Source organism: Mytilus trossulus, chromosome 12 (assembly GCF_036588685.1).
Source record: "Mytilus trossulus isolate FHL-02 chromosome 12, PNRI_Mtr1.1.1.hap1, whole genome shotgun sequence".
NCBI classification, from domain to species: Eukaryota; Metazoa; Mollusca; class Bivalvia; order Mytilida; family Mytilidae; genus Mytilus; species Mytilus trossulus.
Window position 1 is genome coordinate 46,623,192 of NC_086384.1, and position 19,795 is coordinate 46,642,986.

At 32.6% G+C, this 19,795-nt stretch overlaps 1 protein-coding gene across 1 annotated transcript in view; it reads right to left on the minus strand.

Moving 5' to 3' along the window:
- LOC134692698 (venom factor-like) overlaps positions 1–19,795 on the minus strand; it is a 69,511-nt gene that overhangs the window by 13,652 nt on the left and 36,064 nt on the right. The window contains exons 19-29 of the mRNA XM_063553177.1: positions 18,993–19,221; positions 17,620–17,814; positions 16,628–16,724; positions 15,494–15,598; positions 14,398–14,589; positions 13,248–13,323; positions 11,901–12,057; positions 10,657–10,731; positions 9,729–9,918; positions 4,210–4,421; positions 1,790–1,951 (exon numbers count right to left, since the gene is read on the minus strand). Coding sequence (XP_063409247.1) covers positions 1,790–1,951; positions 4,210–4,421; positions 9,729–9,918; positions 10,657–10,731; positions 11,901–12,057; positions 13,248–13,323; positions 14,398–14,589; positions 15,494–15,598; positions 16,628–16,724; positions 17,620–17,814; positions 18,993–19,221 — 1,690 coding nt within the window. The remainder of the gene's footprint in view (positions 1–1,789; positions 1,952–4,209; positions 4,422–9,728; positions 9,919–10,656; positions 10,732–11,900; positions 12,058–13,247; positions 13,324–14,397; positions 14,590–15,493; positions 15,599–16,627; positions 16,725–17,619; positions 17,815–18,992; positions 19,222–19,795) is intronic.

Below are 19,795 nucleotides of genomic sequence, written 5' to 3' on the forward strand. Positions count from 1 at the left end.
TGGAAAATACATTGGTCATCTTAAATATAAGAACTTTGTATATTTATTACCCTCCAGAAAAATGATTGCAAACCCCTACTTTCAAACCTATTATGAAGGAAGCCCTGACATGAATACAAATAAACTGCTACCCTATGAGCACATGATACGCTCGTGATGAAAGGGAGGTTATCTTAAGGTGGTACCTAACACTACAGGGAGATAACTCTGTAAAGTCAGCTAAACGTTTTAATTAAGTTGTGTTGTAAAGGAATGTTAAGCTTCTCAATGATCAAAATTGGTGTTTGTCAACTGCTATGTAACCAGTGTAATTTTTCTGACATAACGCTTGGTTCCAAATTTTTGAAATTTTTATATTTTTGTTAAAGGGTCAAAGTAAATACTTTGTCAAAATTTTTGGAAAATTAAACGAGACAAATTAATTTTAGTGAAAGTTTTGGGTACCACCTTAAAAGATATGAACCAGGCACCAAAGTTTAATGAAAACTGCTCAAAGCACTTTTAAACAGTATTCCCTGCAAACTGGAAATTCACACTTTTTATGAATAAAATCAAATAACTCAGAAATATAAGATGTAAAATTTATAAAAATCACAAGAAAGCTTACATCAATAGATATAATCAATTGACCAAAGTTTCATAAGAACAGCTAAAAGCAATATGGTTGATTTCTGAAAACTGGAAAAATAACCTTTTTTTTTAATATATAAAACCCATAACTTGAAACATAAAATCTTATATTTTTAAAAATCAAAAGGGAGCTCATGTCATTAGATAAAAACAATTCACCAAAGTTTAATCTAAATTGGTCAGTGTTTTTGAGTAAATTTCCGACATGTTGATGATTGACAGACGGACAGAAGGACTGACATTATGGTATACCGTATACCCTAATATGTTCCATAAACAGGTGTTTAAAAACCATAAGTAACAACTTGTTAATGTAAGCACTTGACATGAAATATCATTGACTTAACACAAGACTAATAGGATTTTGTCCATAGAACACTATAATTTTCTATATTCAGTGGATCATGAAATAGGGGTAAAAACTCTAATTTAGCATCAAAATTAGGAAGATCATGTCATGGGTATCATGTGTTCTAAGTTTCCAGTTAATTGGACTCCAACTTGATTTAAAAGCAAGCTATAGCAAATTTTCCAAAAATTACCTTGACCAAAAATGTTAACCTGAAGTGTGACAGACTGACAAAGGAACGAACAGATGCACAGACCTAAAACATAATACCCCTAGGTTGGGCATAAAAATAAACATATCAGTTAATTTCTACTATCAAGGGATACATTTTTCAGTCTTATATTTTAATATTTTATGTTCCTGTAAAAAGAAGTGTTTTCAAAATAGTCTGTTCTTTGTTATGACTTTATATCTACTTCATGCTAAGATTTCTCAACCATATATTTATGTACCATCAATGTATGTGTTCCCAAAATAGTGTGTTCCCTGTGGTAACTGTATACTTACATCTACAGATCAAATTTTTAGCTGTATATTTATTTTCCCTTAAATGGAGGTGTTCCCAAAATATTGTTTTCATTAAATTTGGCTGTATTTATTCATCATGCATACTGGGTAGATTTACCAACCATTTCAGTTAATGGAGGTGTTCCCTAAATTGTGTGCTCATTGTGGTTACTGTATACTTTACATTATGCACTGATTTCTCAACCATAGAGATATGTTCCTTTAAATTGAACTGTTCTCCTAATAGTGTGTTCCTTATAAAGATCAATTGAGGTGTCTCCTAATGCGATAACTGGTACTTACATCATGAACAGATTTCTCAACCATGGATTCCCGTTCCTGCAAATTGAGGTGCTCCCTAAATGTACTATTATGTCCAGAAGTAAGTGTACACCTCATGTTCACATCTTCTGCATATGTTCTAACATTATACATGGACAGGGCCTGTAGTCCTACTATAGTATCCTGTAAATATGAAATGACATTATACATGGACAGGGCCTGTAGTCCTACTATGGTATCCTGCAAATATGACAGTATTTTATCATGAAAAAGTTCTTTGAATCTTTCAGAACAATTCATCGATAAATTTGTAATTGTGCAATTGGGTAATGAAATATGTATGCTTTAAGGGAAAAAAAAGTTACCTAAACAGATATTTTATTTTCACCTGCATCAAAATTTTCTTTATTAAATGCATTTAAATGCTCATATAAATTTTGATTATCTAAAACTCTTGTAAAATGTTCTGACAGGAGTGTCCCAAAGAGGTCATTGATCGCATTTCCATCTGTCTGCAAAGAGATTATCGGTTCAAGTCAATAATATATTGCAATCCAATAGAAGTTTATCAACAAAGATCACCAAAATATGGAAAATTCATAAACCAGATTGCCAAGCTCTGAATTGCACTAGATCTAATAAATCAGTAAAAGATTTCAATGGAAAACAAGAGGCTCTCAAGAGCCTGAATCGCTCACCTTAATTCTTTTGGTTAAATCTCTCATCAATGATTATTTTGGCTTTTCAATTTATTTAAATGTTTTTTGGATCGTCCTATTTTCTTCAAAAGCCAAAAAAAATAATAATTTTCTCCTATGTTCTATTTTAGCCATAGGAGCTATGTTTCTTGACATACAAGGAAATAAAATATAAAATTTATACTAGATACTCTGAAACTCATTTAGCCTAAGTTTGGCTGAAATTGATACAGCAGTTTCAAAGGAAAAGATTTTTTAAAGTAAGTCAACATGATCAACAAATTTTTAAAAAAGTCTTTAAAGGGCAATAACTCCTTAAGGGGTCAATTGACAATTTTGGTCAAATTGACTTAATTGAAGATCTTACTTTGCTGAACATTATTGCTGTTTACAGTTTATTTCTATCTATAATTATATTCAAGATAATGGCGACCATGTTTGTTGATAGATCATAACTTGGGATACAATTTACAAATTAAATACCCTAAGGAACATTCAGTTAAAGTTTGGAAGTATTTGGCCCAGTAGTTTCAGAGGAGAAGATTTTTGTAAAAGATTACTAAGATTTACGAAAAATGGTTAAAAATTGACTATAAAGGGCAATAACTCCTAAAGGGGTCAACTGACCATTTCCGTCATGTTGACTTATTTGTAAATCTTACTTTGCTGAACATAATTGCTGTTTACAGTTTATCTCTATCTATAATAATATTCAAGATAATAACCAAAAACAGCAAAATTTCTTTAAAATTACCAATTCAGGGGCAGTAACCCAACAACAGGTTGTCTGATTCATCAGAAAATTTCAGGGCAGATACATCTTGACCTGATAAACAATAATATCCATGTCAGATTTGCTCTAAATGCTTTGGTTTTTGAGTTATAAGCCAAAAACTGCATTTGACCCCTATGTTCTATTTTTAGCAATGGCGACCATGTTTGTTGATAAATCATATTTTCGGATACAATTTACAAACTAGATACCCTAAGGAACATTCAATTAAAGTTTGGAAGTATTTGGCCCAGTAGTTTCAGAGGAGAAGATTTTTGTAAAAGATCATGGAGATTTACGAAAAATGGTTAAAAATTGACTATAAAGGGCAATAACTCCTAAAGGGGTCAACTGACCATTTCCGTCATGTTGACTTATTTGTAAATCTTACTTTGCTGAACATAATTGCTGTTTACAGTTTATCTCTATCTATAATAATATTCAAGATTATAACCAAAAACAGCAAAATTTCTTTAAAATTACCAATTCAGGGGCAGTAACCCAACAACAGGTTGTCTGATTCATCTGAAAATTTCAGGGCAGATAGATCTTGACCTGATAAACAATAATATCCATGTCAGATTTGCTCTAAATGCTTTGGTTTTTGAGTTATAAGCCAAAAACTGCATTTGACCCCTATGTTCTATTTTTAGCAATGGCGACCATGTTTGTTGATAGATCAAAACTTCGGATACAATTTATAAATTAGATACTCTAAGGAACATTCAGTAAAAGTTTGAAAGTATTTGGCCCAGTAGTTTCAGAGGAGAAGATTCTTGAAATAGTTTACGACGACAGACGACAACAGACGACGACGACAGACGATGGACGACGGACGACGACGGACGCCAAGTGATGGCATAAGCTCACTTGTCCCTTCGGGACAGGTGAGCTAAAAAGGAAAAAAACTCTATTTAAATCATCGAAATGAGTTTTCATTCCAGTCCATAACTATAGTTAAATGTAAAAACCTGTGTTGATACAAATGCTCCAGAAGCTTGCTGTTGTTCAACCAACCATTCAACAATGTTATGGCTGTATGTAATATTATTAAGTTCCAAATGAGCGAGCAGAGCATATGATGTTGTTTCTATGGATACTGCTGAGGGGTTCTTTCTATACCAATAAGGAATATCCGTCTGGTTACGATGATCATGAAATTCTATTGGCCAATATCTGTAACCTAAAAATATATTTTAACAGGAATATTTATTAAACAAGAATGTGTCCATAGTACACAGATGCCCCATCAACACTATCATTTTCCATGTTCAGTAGACCGTGAAAATGGGAGAAAATCTATTTGGCATTAAAATTAGAAAGATCATATCATAGGGAACATGTGTACTAATAGTGCAGCGGCGAAATCTGAAAAGACGCTTAGTTAAGGAGTTTAATGCACCCAAAGAACACACATCTGGAATTTTTTTAAATGAAAGAATACATGTTAAACTTGTATTTAATACATGCCGTAAGAAAATCGTATGGTCGAATTTCCGTAAAAATGGCTTTTTAGAGCGTTATGTAGTGTATAAAAAAAAAATCATTGATACACTAAAATGTAAATTATTATTACAAATCACAATATTACGGCTATTTTTTATTTTATAATGTAAGAATATATAACTGACGATAAAACTAGTCAATAATTGTTTTAAAAATATTTACAATCAACATTTTAAAAACTGTTTTACTTCAGTAGTTGTGGTTAACACGATTTTTACCGGTTTCCGTTAATAACAGGATAATTATAAAACACTTCATTTGTGTTTATTTGGCATAAATATACACTTCGATATTTACTTTATACAAAACAACTTTCGTTTGGAACATTTCTTATTCGATTTACAAGAAATTTTTAATTTGAATATAACACATCAATCTGTTACACAATTTATCTGATTCCGGAATTACCGTCCGAGACATTTATTTTTGTTTAATCCTCCCTCCATTCAGTTCTATCACTGTACCAGCCAAATGTTGATTACATTTCACATTGAAATTGTTTAATTAATATCAGTTTTAGGGTTTATATTTGTCTTTATACTAGTTTTATATTTGCTTTGTTGTTGATTTCATTGTTTTTTTTTGTTATTTTGAATACCCAGAGTGGTAATATATTGGGTTTTTTTATCATTGTTTACATTGTTAAGTAATCGCTTAAAAAATATTCCAAATATGTTGTGAAAATTTTCCGGACGGTGTCACAGTTCGGTAGTCCTTTAAAACTTACCCCAACAAGTGCCAAGAGAGGGAAGTCTTCCTTAGATTGGCTGGAATGCATTATTTGTCAGATTAAAAGCCCGGAAAATTATATATTTTCACTGACAAAGGCAAAGTTATTTTCATTGAAGCTAGTACTAAACTACGGAAAGAAGAGTTGTCTTCTATTAATCAATTTTTTTCGGAAAATGTTGATGTTAAATACCATAGATCTTGTTGTAAATCTTACACCAGTAAGCAGAATCTATCTTGTTATAAACAAGAATTTATGGAAACGGAGGAGAATATAGGTGGTGCTAGCATTTGTTCACCTGCTACAAGCACATCTAGAATCACAACTCGATCAGAGTGGTATTCCTGTATTTTTTGTAAGAACAAAACTTACAAAAGAGATGCTAAATTGCACAAAGTGGAATCAGATGACACTATAATTATGAATATACTTGAGGCAGCTAGAAAAAATTCGGATCATGAAATTGGGTCAACGATTTTACATGAAAATTTTAATGAAAATGCCCTTTATCATTCGGCCTGTATAACTAAATATCTACTGAAAACACCCCAAAAAGAAAAAGCAGAATCTTCTGACCACGATACTGCATTTGTGAAGCTGGTATCAGACATTAATTCAGAACTGATGGTAAAGCATAAGACTTTGATGATGTCCACCTTGCTTGAGAAATTTCGTGTCTTGCTTCCACAGGACTATGCCGACAAATACACAACGTATAAATTGCAAAATAGTTTAATGAATTATTACGGCAATGCAATTGTCATACAACCACAACAAGGCCAGGGAAAATCAAATATCATGTTCACTAGCTCTATATCTATCGGTGACGCAATCGAAGCTGCAAGTCAGCTAAAATCTGAACTCAAAATAGCACAGTTAGATTTGGAAATTGGAAGTTCTAAAAATACAACAAGTGAAGAACAGATTGTACACACCGCTGCCAATATTTTAAGGTGTGATATACATAGCCTTGATGTAAGCAATGATTATTACCCACCACCTTCCGAATGTTCCCTGCCGTTGTCAATTCAATCAATGCCCCCAACCTGACCAAATTTATTTGTTGGTTAATAGATGAAACATCTTTTCTGGCCGTTACAAACCAAATCATACTACCGTAGAAAAAAGCCAAAAATGTATGTCGCATACAGAAAGCATAGTTTCAATGAGTGCTAATGTTATCACTCCATTTCAAATTGGTCTTGCATTACAATTGTATCACGAATTTTGATCAAAACAATTAGTGGAAACATTAAATGCTCATGGGTTTTGCAGTTTGTATGATGAGGTAAGGCGTTACCTAACAAGCTTATCCAGACATGAAATTGATAGGATCAAATATTACGTGTATGTTCCAAACGGTATTGTACCACTGTCGTCCAATGGTTGTCTTATCCAGGAAGGATCAGATAACATTGCCATAAACACGGAAACGGTGGATGGCAAGGATACTTTCCATTATATGGCTAGGGCTGTTTTCCAACTGCAGACATACATGACAGATTCAAGCGCTGTACATGCTGATCAGGTTAAAGTTTAACGAGGACAGGAAAAATCTTTATCAGTCGACGAGCAGACAATGTCTTTGATAAACTATGTACCATTCAACATGCCAAAAAGAGCAACCTCCCCATCGTGAGAATGCATATAGTGATATACAATCTTGTTCAGAAAGATGTGAAGCCTCTTTAGACTCCGTTTCTCAGTTCAGTTAAAACAAGCAATCACATATAAAGTTTCTTGGTGAACTCACTCTGCAATATATGAAAAAAAATAGTTGTCTAATGGATGGACAAAAACTACCTTGCTGGATCATTTCCCAATCCAGAAATAGTGAAAATAATAAGTCCAAAAGGTATATCAGATTGCAGCGTATTGTCAAGCACACAAGAGGCAGATACACGTATTATTCTGCATGCATTGAATGCTGACAAACTGTACAGGGAAAACGGTGTAAACGGTCGCATTATTGTAAAGTCTCCGGATACGGACGTGCTAGTACTTTTAGTACATTACTTCCCACAGATGACTCATATATCTGAATTGTGGTTTCAAACAGGAATGATCACTAGCATTAAGGATTGTCGGCGTTATATTCCTGTTCACGAGCTGTCTGGGTCGTTAAATTCAGTTTTGTGTAAAATCCTACCAGCTGCACATGCTATTGCAGGATGTGATACTACATCGTGTTTATTTGGTATAGGCAAGAATTCAATGCTAAAGGCACTAAAATAAGCGCCTGTTGATTTCAATGACTTGTCCCAGATATCTTTATTAGATATAGAAGATTCAGTAGCCGTCAGTCGGAAACTCGTAACTAGGCTTTATGATCCTAAAGGAAAGTCCAAACGCTGCCATAATAATCTGAACAGTTTCTGGGTGAAATTAGCCACATGTAAAGATTCTAGCTTGGTCTGACTCCCTCCTTGTGAAGCATCTTTCAAACAGCACGTCATTATGTCTTCTTTCCAAACCAAAAATCTGAATGACTACACATATCGCCATGTCTGCTATTGGATCGCATCTACAGTTTGGTTGGAAAGACGGGAAGTGTGGTCTTGAACCTGTCTTGTTTGAAGATCAAATGTCATCTGACTTCCTTCAAGATTTGGTGTGCACATGCAAAGGAAAATCAGTTTGCAGTAACAGTTGTGTGTGTTTTGAACAGAATTTGTCCTGTACTGAACTTTGTCAATGTCAAGCATCAGACCTTTGTAAAACCATCAATACACACCTGGAAGATATAGATGATGATGCTGATGCTTGATTACCTGACCTATTTACGTCTTAATAATGCTAATTCATACATACACTTGTTTTGCTTTCAGTTTTTGTCCACCTTTTCTGTTGATTTAATATACGTTTAGTTAACTTTGACACTGAAGCTATTTCTGTTTATTATGGAAGGACGATCGGGCATTCCGAATGTTAAAAAACGTAAAAAAAACGTTGATATGATGCTAACATATTTTATAAACCTTATTCGAAGACATTTTTATTTACTACAAAAATATATATGGCAGCCTTTATTTGAAAAAAACAATGTAAAAAAATTACGAAAATAACCCATTGAAACTGAAATCAATGAAATTAACTTTTACCCCTCCTTTACCTGACTTTAACCTTTTGTAGAGTAGCAAGTGGTCTCCAGAGTTCATTTTTATGGAAATTTTTTTTACCAAAGTTCAAGGTCATCATTGTATGGAAACTAAATGAAGTCATAAATAAACAAAATGTATCATATAACGAAAAACGTTAAAAATGACGTGTTTAGAAAAAAATTGGTATTCACAACAGGTTCCATATAATTATGTTGAATGAAATATTGTCCCCTGATTGTTTAATATGTTTTATGTTCCTAAATTTAGCCCAAAATAGACAGTAAAGACAAAATTTTGTAATATTCAATTGTTGACCTTTGACCTCAATTATGCAAAATTCCGACCACTTCTCTTGCTTACGGCATCATTAATATTAAAGTTAACAATTTTATCTTTTCAATGATATATAATTTAGCCGTGTGTTCGGTGGGTGCATTAAAAAAAATAATTTTTGATTCTACCGCTGGTCTATAAGTTTCAAGTTGATTGGACTTCAACTTCATCAAAACCTTCCTTGAAAAAAAACTTTAACCTGAAGCAGGACAGACGGACAGACAAACAGACTGACAGACGAACAAACGAACTGACAGAAGAAGGAATGGACGCACAGACCAGAAAACATAATGCCCATAAATGGGGCATTAAAATCAGAAACTTGGTTTACCCAAACCCATGAAATTTATGAAAAATTGCTATCCCACATATAATAAGGAATTCACAGTTCTTATAAAGTTCAAAAATATCTATCAGAGCTTCTTTATAAAAATAGATTCTTTTTAACAGCATTAGTAAGGTATTGTTTCTCTGTCAAAGTTCCCTTATGTACAGGTTGTTCTATGTTATTTTAAGATCATATCAATTAAGGTGGTAATTACACTACAGGGAGATAACTCTGCAAATATCATTATCAGCTGAATGTTTTAATCACAATGTATTGTTGAGGAAATAATTGAGCTTCTCAATGATCAAAATTAGTTTTTGACTATCTGCTTATATCCAATGAAATTATCTGATAAAATTTGTGGTTCAAGTTTTTTTAAATTTTACATTTTTTTCAAAGGGTTAATGTAAATATTTAGTCAAAATTTATGAAGATGAAACTAGCCAAATTAAAATAAGTCCAGGTGTTTGGTACCTCCTTAAGTTTATATACCTTTGTTTGACTCTCCAGGAAAATTTACAAACTTTGAATATCTCTGTAGCTTTCTATTTATCCTGTGCTTCCTGTTACTATTAGCTAAAGCTAAAGCATATGCTGCTATAGACAAAGAATATGGGTGGTTGGTACTTAAAATTTGGTTTTCTAGAAAATCTACAGCTTTTCTGATGTTATCACTGGTTCCCTGAAAAAAAACAGGGCATGAATGAAGAAAAACAATCTGAAAATAAAAATACCTTATAAAAGCTTAATTATTTAATAGATTCATTTAAGAACCACAGAAAAAACAATAAAAAAAAACTATCAAACATCATTATCTGAAATGCTAACTGAGAAAGAGTTGAAATCTAAAACAATCAGTCAGAAAGTCAGAAACTTCATCAATGTTGTCTTATGGTATACTCAAAATATTTGGGTTTTTAGTGTGATTTCAATGAACTGGATCTGATGTACATTGGTTAGAACTCTTTATTTACCTAATTTACAACTTATTTTTACTTTATTCAAAACACTTTAAAGAAAGAACATTTTCAGCAACCTTCAGTTTTGTTTTGTAAACTATCCTAAGATGTCATGCCTATCCTAACATATTGTCAAAATATTTTTTGGTAAAGAACAGATTTTTCTAGATTTTAGAAACCTTAAAGTGAAAACATTTTCCAACACAGTCTATGTAAAACTCAATTACCAAATAAAATTATTTTATAGCTTTCAACAAATTTTTTTCTCCAGGAGGCAGGATTAACTTTCACTTAGAAAATATAGGATTTAGCAGGCTTTAAGTGTTCTCAAGCACAGTTGTGTATTTTTTTGGAGCTATTCTAAGTTTATAGCTGTCCTCAACTTTTAACTTATCTTTAACCGTTTGAAGAACACCTCAAGTATGGATCAAGAGTTTACATGGAAAATTTATTTGACTCACCTGTAATCTACAATCACATTCCAACAGAGATATCAATACAAAAGCTGTAAGGGAGGTCTCTCCATTGATACCACCCTGAAAATATTGATAAAAGGTCAAAAATCAAACTGTTACCAATTTTTTAACAAACTTAGTTTAATGTATACTTTAATAAATCTGATGTGTGTGGCATTCAATTAGTCTCAATTTCCATGGGTTGTATTGAATCATCTCTCACAGCCACACCGATAGCCCATTTTCAGTGACCATGTTCCTATACCCTAGTCACATGTTGTTAAGGTGGTCGACATAATACAGGTAGATAACTCTGTAAAACAGCTGAATGTTTGAATCAAGTTCTATAGGTAAGGTGGTACATTATACTACAGGGAGATAACTCTGTAAGACAACTGAATGTTGGATTCAAGTTCTATTGTTAAGGCAATAGTGAGCTTCTCAATGATCAAAATTAGTGTTTAATGTTTGAATTGTTTTACATTGTCTTAACATTTTTTTCAAAGGGTCAAGGTTAATATTTTGTCAAATTTTATTACAATTAAACAATCCTAATTAATTTTGGTCATGGCTCTTGGTACCAACATAAATATACTGAAACAATAACCTCCCCTTCATAATAAGAATTTTTATTTGATTCTAGTTGCCAAAGTAATCATTCAAAAGATGTTCAACAATGTCATATTAAAATTCATATGTAATGGAGATTATGTTAATAATATATTTTATACAGATATTTTCATAACAAATAAAAGACCTGTTCAACTAAGCATGCATAACAAGTTTCTAGTCATCTGAAATATTTACAAATTAGTTTTTGGAAACCTTGGTTAATATAGGAAATACTGTTAATTCCAAAAGTATTACTTGTATAATTTAATACAATTCGCCGTTTCAGAATCTAATGCATTCTGGGTAATATTTTCAAAAGCGTACACCAAAACATTACAATTGGTTAAAAACCTGCTAAACAATCAAAATTAAACCAATGATGCAACGTTAATTTCTTTTTGGTGTACCAACAATGAGATTGCCCACAATCCTTTAGATTCTGAAAAGGCCAATTGTTGGACACTCTGCACATTAATGACAGTTTCATCATCTTGATTTCAATGCAGCATACTCATAATTCTACCATTAGTGAAATGCAAGTTTATAATAAAATAACACCAATCTCTTCACAAAAAAAATAACATTGCAAAATTCCAGTTAAGAAAACATTTGCATATCATTTTCAAAGAACAACATACCATAATTTCTTTGTGATAGACCGGAGATGTTTCGCTGAATGATCCATTTGCGTTTTGTTTTGTAAAGAGCCATTGCATACCAGTACAGATAATATTCTGGTCTATATCAATGTAGGTTTTAGCTTGGCAAAACACTTTTATGACGAATGCTGTTAACCTGCAAAATAATAACAATATGATGATTGTTGCATCCTAGTTTATATATAAAGCAGAAATTTGCATGTTACCTGATTAGAAACCCCCAAAATAACTCTGATCAAAATTTGTTTATTTAAAGGGGTTTTTCAATTTTAAGTAGAAGAATATGTGAAAGTTTGGTTGAATTCTGTCAAGTATTTTTTTCTTCAAGCAGTAGGAGATAAACAATCTATAATATAAACATCAATTGCTCTGTCTATATTTTTATATAGGAAAGCTCTAAAATCAAATAGATCATAACATAGGTATGCACACAACTTCCTGTATAAGTTTGGATGAATTTTGTCCCTCCATTTTCTAAGGAGAACTGATAATGTATAATCTATAATCTATTCCTCATTTAAATGGACATTTAATTTAAATAGAATTCGAATCAAATGCAAATTGAATTCGCAAATTACATTCACACACTCATTCTTATTCAATTTGAATTGGCTAATTTCGAATTATCTAATTTGCATTAGAAATACACTTTTGTGAATAGGAATTAAAAGTTAATGTCGTTTGGACAGTAAATCAAATTTGATGCGCATTGTAATTCGCATTAGAATTGACGTTAGGACGTAAATCGTTTTGAATGCAAATTAGTTAATGCGAATCAAATTTGAATTAGTCAATGCCAATCAAGTTCAAATTACTTGTGAACTCAGCATAAGGGAGCTACCATTTGATTTTTATGGGGGGGGCTAGGATGAAATTTAAAAAAAATAGGCAGGACAGGAGTTTTGAGTAAAAAAAAAAGGCAGGATGAGACACTTGCAAAAAAAAAGTCAGGATGACAATTTATGTAAAAAAAGTCAGGATAAACTAAAAAAAACAAAACAGGACTAGATAGAGTGAAAAATAAAAAGGCAGGACAGAGATTAGAGCTAAAAAAAATGCAGGACAAAATTTTTCATCCTAGCCCCCCCCCCCCCCCCCCCCCCCCCCCCCCCCCCATAAAAATCAAATGGTAGCTCCCCAAGACAGCAACACCAATGTTGACAACACACCAGGATAGAAGTGTTCTTATGATTTGCTGGACAAAGTATGGCTATGCAATTATCTGATGACTGTTTGAAAATTTTGTGTTTTCCTATATATTGACCACTAGTTATCACAAATGTCAGATCATCTGAGAATCTAACAGGTAATATAAAATATTCTTACCATGTACTTGAAGGTCTGTGTTGCCAAACAGAAAAAGAACCATCTTGTTTCCTGAAAGCTAACTCTCTCTGGTACCCTGTATTTAAAAAAAAGTCAATAATACTGTTATTTTATCATTATCTGAATATTTATTGATTTTTAACATTTTCTACGAAAAAATGTTTTTAGCATTCAGTTCAAACTACAGCTCTTTTGCATGTATACAAATATATAAGAAGAAATTAGAAAGTATCCCCAAGCAAATTCCAGTTGTAGAAGTAGCTGAAGCTATGAACTATGGTCAATTTAATTGACCAAAAAAATTATGGTAAAATTAGCTGTGATCAACTAATAGAAAAAGCTAAAACCTTTTCAACAGATTTGTTCAAGAAGTTGAATCTGTTAAAGAATTGGTCTTTCAGTGCTTGGAAAAATTATCCTTCATGTGTGACTTTATAAAAAAAAATCATTTACCACATTTGGGTTTGGTTGACCGTGAGCTCAAGTTGTTTATATTAATTTATTTTCTGATAACAACTAAAGACAAAATCATAAATATTTTTTTTAAATTACCCCTACAACAAGTCTGATCTTCATCTTTCAACATCTCAATTGTAAAATTTCAAAGACATAAAAAAAGTTAATCTACAAAATATACTGTAAATGCAGAAAATACTATAAGGATTTAATAATGTGAATAATATGACTTTGTGAGTAAGGGGGATCTCATTGGGGGGTTCCGATCCTAGATCCCGCTTACTGTTTTGTTAGATTCCCGTATCCCGCTTACACTATGTACGTAAGCAATTCTCATTTTTTTGTCATTTCCCGAGTCCCGCAAGACCTCACTTCCTGTTTTCACGCCAAAATAATTTGACTTTCACGTTTCATGCTTACAAAAAAAATGGCAATCCCGCATCACGCTTAAACCCCATTGAGACCCATGAGTAAGGCAATAATAGGAACTCACATTATGACAATTTAAACATAGACCTGTGTGCAGATTTTTCTAAATATATATAACAGTAAACAAACTCACATTTTTGTCCATACTTTAAAATCGCAATGATAAATGCATACAATAATTTCTGAATTAAGAGTACCAAAAATGTGTACATATATCTGTTAAAAAATAAAAATGTTGAAACTAAAAAGAAAGTGAAAATCTTACCTACTTTCATGAAGAATTTCCCTCTGTTCTCTGCTTGTGGTGTCAATCCAGTGGTACCATGTAGATATCTCATAGCATAAACAAGAGGTGCCATAAGGATCATGGTCTGTTCCCCACAACCATGGGGGATATTGTCCAGAAGGGACCCTACCCCTCCCAATACAGTCTGTACAGCAGCATCCATTATGTTACCTGCAAAATAAATGAATTAGGGATTTTAAGACTTTTTTTTCCTGTGACTTTATATCTGTTTTCAGAATTAAACAAGGAAAATTATTAGATTTTTTTTAATGATGATTATATGTATGAGACAGAGAAGAGGGGGGATAGGAGGGGTCCTGATCCCAAAATCCTGGACTTAAAAAATCAAAATCCTGAGGTCCCGAAATTTAAATAAAGTAAATCCTGATGTCCCGAAATCCGATAAAAAAAATTCCCGGATCCCGAAAGGGTCGATCCTGAAATCCTGAGCTTAAAAACACCCGATCCCAAAGTCCCAATAAAGGTCCTATCCCCCTCAGAGAAGGTCTCTTTCTATATGAAGGTATACCCAGACATGTAGCTTGAATGGGTTCCCTAAGGGCCTTAAAAAGTCAAATATATCAATTGGTTGCAATTTCATCAAAGTAAAATGTCAATGGGTCAGTAATTTTCATCTTTTCATAAGATACATGTATCTGTATGTATGGTGTTTTGTCATTTTAAATCAAAGTAATATGTCAAAAAATGTATATGTTATAACTGAGAAATATAAAAACAGGTTATAATTTCACATGAAATATAATAATGGGTTGTGATGTTCCAAAATCCCATGTTTTATTGCAGCTAGATGTCACAAAAAAACGTTCATATATGAAACAGATATTAACACTTGACATATATATATTAAGGTAAACCTCCAGGGGCGGATCCAGACATTTTTAAAAGAGGGGGTTCCTAACCCAGGACAAAGGGGGGGTTCCAACTATACATCCCCATTCAAATGCATTGATCGGCAAAAAAAAGGGGTGTTCCAACCCCCAGAACCCCCCCCTGGATCCGCGCCTGACCTCATAAGAATGACTTTTCCCTATTGTAAATAAAAACAGAAGCAAACCTATAGCTGACACTTTACACTGTCCTGTTCCTGGGATAGCTTCTTCTGGCAAGGCAAGGTCTACTGTTGTCAACTGTGTATCTAGACTGTGGAAGGGGTGGGATACTGAAATATAACATAAATCACATACATGAGTTATAATTGTAAATACCCAGGTTTGTCCAAAGTACATTTATTTGTATTTTTATTTATAAAATTAAAACTACATTTGCAAAATGATTAAAAGAGGTAAAAAAAGGGATAATTATTTTTTTAATAAATAAAATGTAAAACTACATAAATGTTGAAAAATGGTAATAAAAAAAGGTGATCTTTTTGTCAGAGACAGATTTTGACCTCCCATTGCAGGCAACTGCAGGTCCAAAGTAGGAGATTTCAAATTTTCAAGGAATAACTGTGGAATGTGTCCATGGGACACAGATTATGCCCCCGCTTGCATGTCATATAAAGCTATAAAGGGACATAACTGAAGAACAGTAAAAGTGACACTACCCAAATTTGTACTTGATCTAAGGTTTGTGGTTATAAGTATTATGTGTAAGTTTCATAACATTTTGTTGAGGCAAACTAAAATTAGAGAGTAGAAAGGGTCTAAACTCTAGAACAGTAATAGTAACACCATCAATATTCGTACTTGGACTGCATTTTGTGGTATTTTAAGTTTAAGTTTCTTAACATTTAGTTAGGCAAACTCAAGTTAGAGAACAGAAACAAAAAATTCAGCAATTTTGGGAAGATTAGGTCCAATGTTCATGCCCAAATTGGGTTAATGATTAATTCCTATAGACATTTTTAAATGTCACCTAGGGAACTTGGAGTTCAGACTTGACTGTGACTTTGAGATGAAGCACAGCAATAAAAGCGCTTTTCCTTTGGTTTGTGCATGTAGTGGTTTTGTGTCATGGATAGATACCCTATATCCTTTATTTTTCTATTGTATTTTGCAAAATGGTAAAAAAAATATCTTTATCAATACCAGTTGTAAGATACTACTACAGAAACATGCACACAGAGTATACTAATAATAATACATGTACAAATTATCATATTTATTTTTGATTTTTGAGTTTGACTTTCCCTCTGTTATCTTTCGTCCCTCTTTTATCAAGCTTTTGAAAAAACTTAAAGAATTACCTTGAACAGTAAGATCTGATTCATCATGGTAGTGTTTCCTTTGACCTTTAGGGTCAAGCCAAAATGATACTGTTTTCTTTTCTTCTCTTCCTTCATTCTAAAATAAAATGATACATATAAATTATGTAGAATTTAAACAAGAATGTGTGTCTATTGGACACCATGTCTCACTAAGTGTATTTCTATGTTCCCTGTGAAATCAGGGTCTACATCATAACAAAAGATCATTTTCATATTACCGACTTTTGACTCCGGATTATATAATTTTCAACAGGTCACCTACTCCTTGGTAGGACATTCTGGTAATCGGTCAGGTAAGAGCAACCAAAATAAGTAAAATCAAACATGAATCTGTGTAATTTGGTGGGAAAGTTAAAGGTTTTCTAATGATTTTGTTGTATAAAAAACATAAAACATTGAAGTTTCCTCCAAACAGTACCCATTGTAAGCTTGATTTTACTTTTTCAAGTTGCTCTTACGTGACCGAGTACCAGGATTGTCTTACCACAGAAAAGGTTAGCTGTTGAAAAATACATAAACTCCTGAGTCCAAAGTTCAAAACCTAAGAAATTGGTGTAAACAGTATGTTGTTTTTATCCGACTTTATATGGTTTTATTTCAAACCACTGAGAAATCAGACCCATAATATGAGGCGGCTGATGAGTTATTATGTCCTTCATAATCATGGATATTTCCTTACTGTGATTTGTTTTTTCAAGGATTTATTATCAACCACTCTTTATTAGTGCATTTTTCATGATTTTTTTTCAGTTCTATATATTTGATAAAAATTCTCCATGATAAAGATTTAGAATCATCCTTTTTTTGGGAACAATGATGAAGGTGTTAAACTGTAATTAATTTACAGGAAATAAAATATAAAATTTCTTGAACCATGATGAAAACCATCCATTATATTAATACCAACCCCCCCCCCCCCCCCCCATATAATAAGAATTCAAATTTGACACATATCAAATCCCTTAACCTACCACAACTCTCAACGTTTTTTTAACTCTGTCTCCTACGTTATAACATAGAACAATGACATCAATGGTGAATTCTCCAGCTCTCATTGGTACTATTGGAAATCTGACAAGCTGTACATTGTTAGGCTCTATCTCAATACGAATAGTATCCTGCTCCGTAGAACATACTCCTTCTGTGTTTAGTAGACGGACATGACACTGAAATATAAAAATAATATGTTCACCTTAAAGAAAGAAGATTTTTTAAAAGCTCTATACTGTGGATTCATTTATTTTCATTTGTATTAATTTTCGTGGATTGATGAAAATTTGCATTTTCGAGGACATTTGATTTCATGGTTTTGCCAATCTCTTCATTTTAAAAATTTGTAATTTGTTGAACATTTCAATTTGTTGTCCAACTGTATCTATGTAATCGACGAAAATTGATATCCATGTAAACCACAAAAATTGGTATCCACATAACCCATGAAAATTGGTATCCATGTAACCCATGAAAATTGGTATCCATGTAACCCACAAAAATTGGTATCCAGGTAACCAACGGAAATTGGTATCCAGGTAACATACGAAAATTAATATCCATGTAACACATAAAAATTGGTATCCATGTAACCCATGAAAATTGGTATCCAGGTAACACATGAAAATTGGTATCCACATAAACCATGAAATTTAGTATCCACGTAAACCACGAAAATTAGTATCCATGTAAGCCATGAAAATTGGTATCTATGTAACCCATGAAAATTGGTATCCAACAAAAAATATTGAATCCATAGTATATTCCATGAATACAAGTTTCATTTAAAAATAAACAAAAGAAACTAAAGATACTGTATCAGGAAACAATGTTTTTTCTTTAGTAACAGGGACCATTCATTTTGAACACCAAAATCAACAGGTTTTTTCCCCTTCCCTTTTTCATAATTAAGTTTGGTTCCAATAAACTAATGGAACCTTTATTTCCATCAGGAAGCCTCAGCAGGAAGCATTTGTTTAGGACTCATTCAAAGACAGATGGACAAAGTCAACAATTTACTACTTTTAAATAAAGTGATTGTTGATGCTTAGTTCATCTTTAAATATTCAACAGAAGAGATTGAAATTAGAAAACAGGAATAAGTCTAACAATAGTGACGATCCAGAGTGATCTGGGGATTGGAACCCCCCTTTTTTTGACGATCCATGCATTTGAATGGGGACATATGGTTGAATAACCCCCTTTTTTTGACGATCCATGCATTTGAATTGGGACATATGGTTGAATACCCCTCTTTATCCTGGGTTGGGAAACCCCCACCCTTTTTCAAATGGCTGGATCCTCTCCTGGACAATAGTTGTACATCTTAATATCAATGACAATCGGTACATACTGGTAGTTTTATTGATCTATAGTTGTGAAGGGTAGCTCTTATTTCTGTCTGTTCCATTCTGACAACACTGTAAGGAAGGTCAAGGTCAACAAAGAAATCCTTGGTACTAATAACATCAACAGATTGTGCAACACACATTCCATAAAGAGGTGACAGACTGACAGCTTGTAGAACGTGTGTTGTGGTCGAATCTGGCATAATTATAGATCTGGTTAAAGCACCACTTGCACTGAAATTCAAACCAACATGTGAATTCAGAAATTTGTGTTCAGTTATAATTGTGATTTTGTCAATTTGGACTTTGATTTTAATTTTTGCGATATTGAATCAAAATCCTGTTTAATTCATACAATTTTAAAATTAGTTTTTTTATTATTATTCAACAACAATATTGTTAGGGACGACATCAAAAGTTCAATGTAGGATAAAAAACTTAATTTACAAAGTTTTTTTCACTGACCCCCCTACCCCCCCCTTTTAACTTAATTTGGGAAAAATTGATTGACTTATAGGGATATATGTGAAAATTGATTTTATATATACAAAACTTTCAGAATCATAACCCCCCACCCCTAAACTATTTGATTTAAGTTTTTTCATCCTACATCGATCTTTTGATGTCTTCCCTTAATTAACATATTTCTTCACTGAAAACAAATATTTATTAGTACCTAAAGACCAGTTTTAAATTACTATGATTATAACCCTGTGGACTTTTTCACAATACAGTTATTTGTTTTACTGATATATTAATTGATAGTATATACAGTAAAACCTGTACAAGTCAATATCTTGGGAAGTAA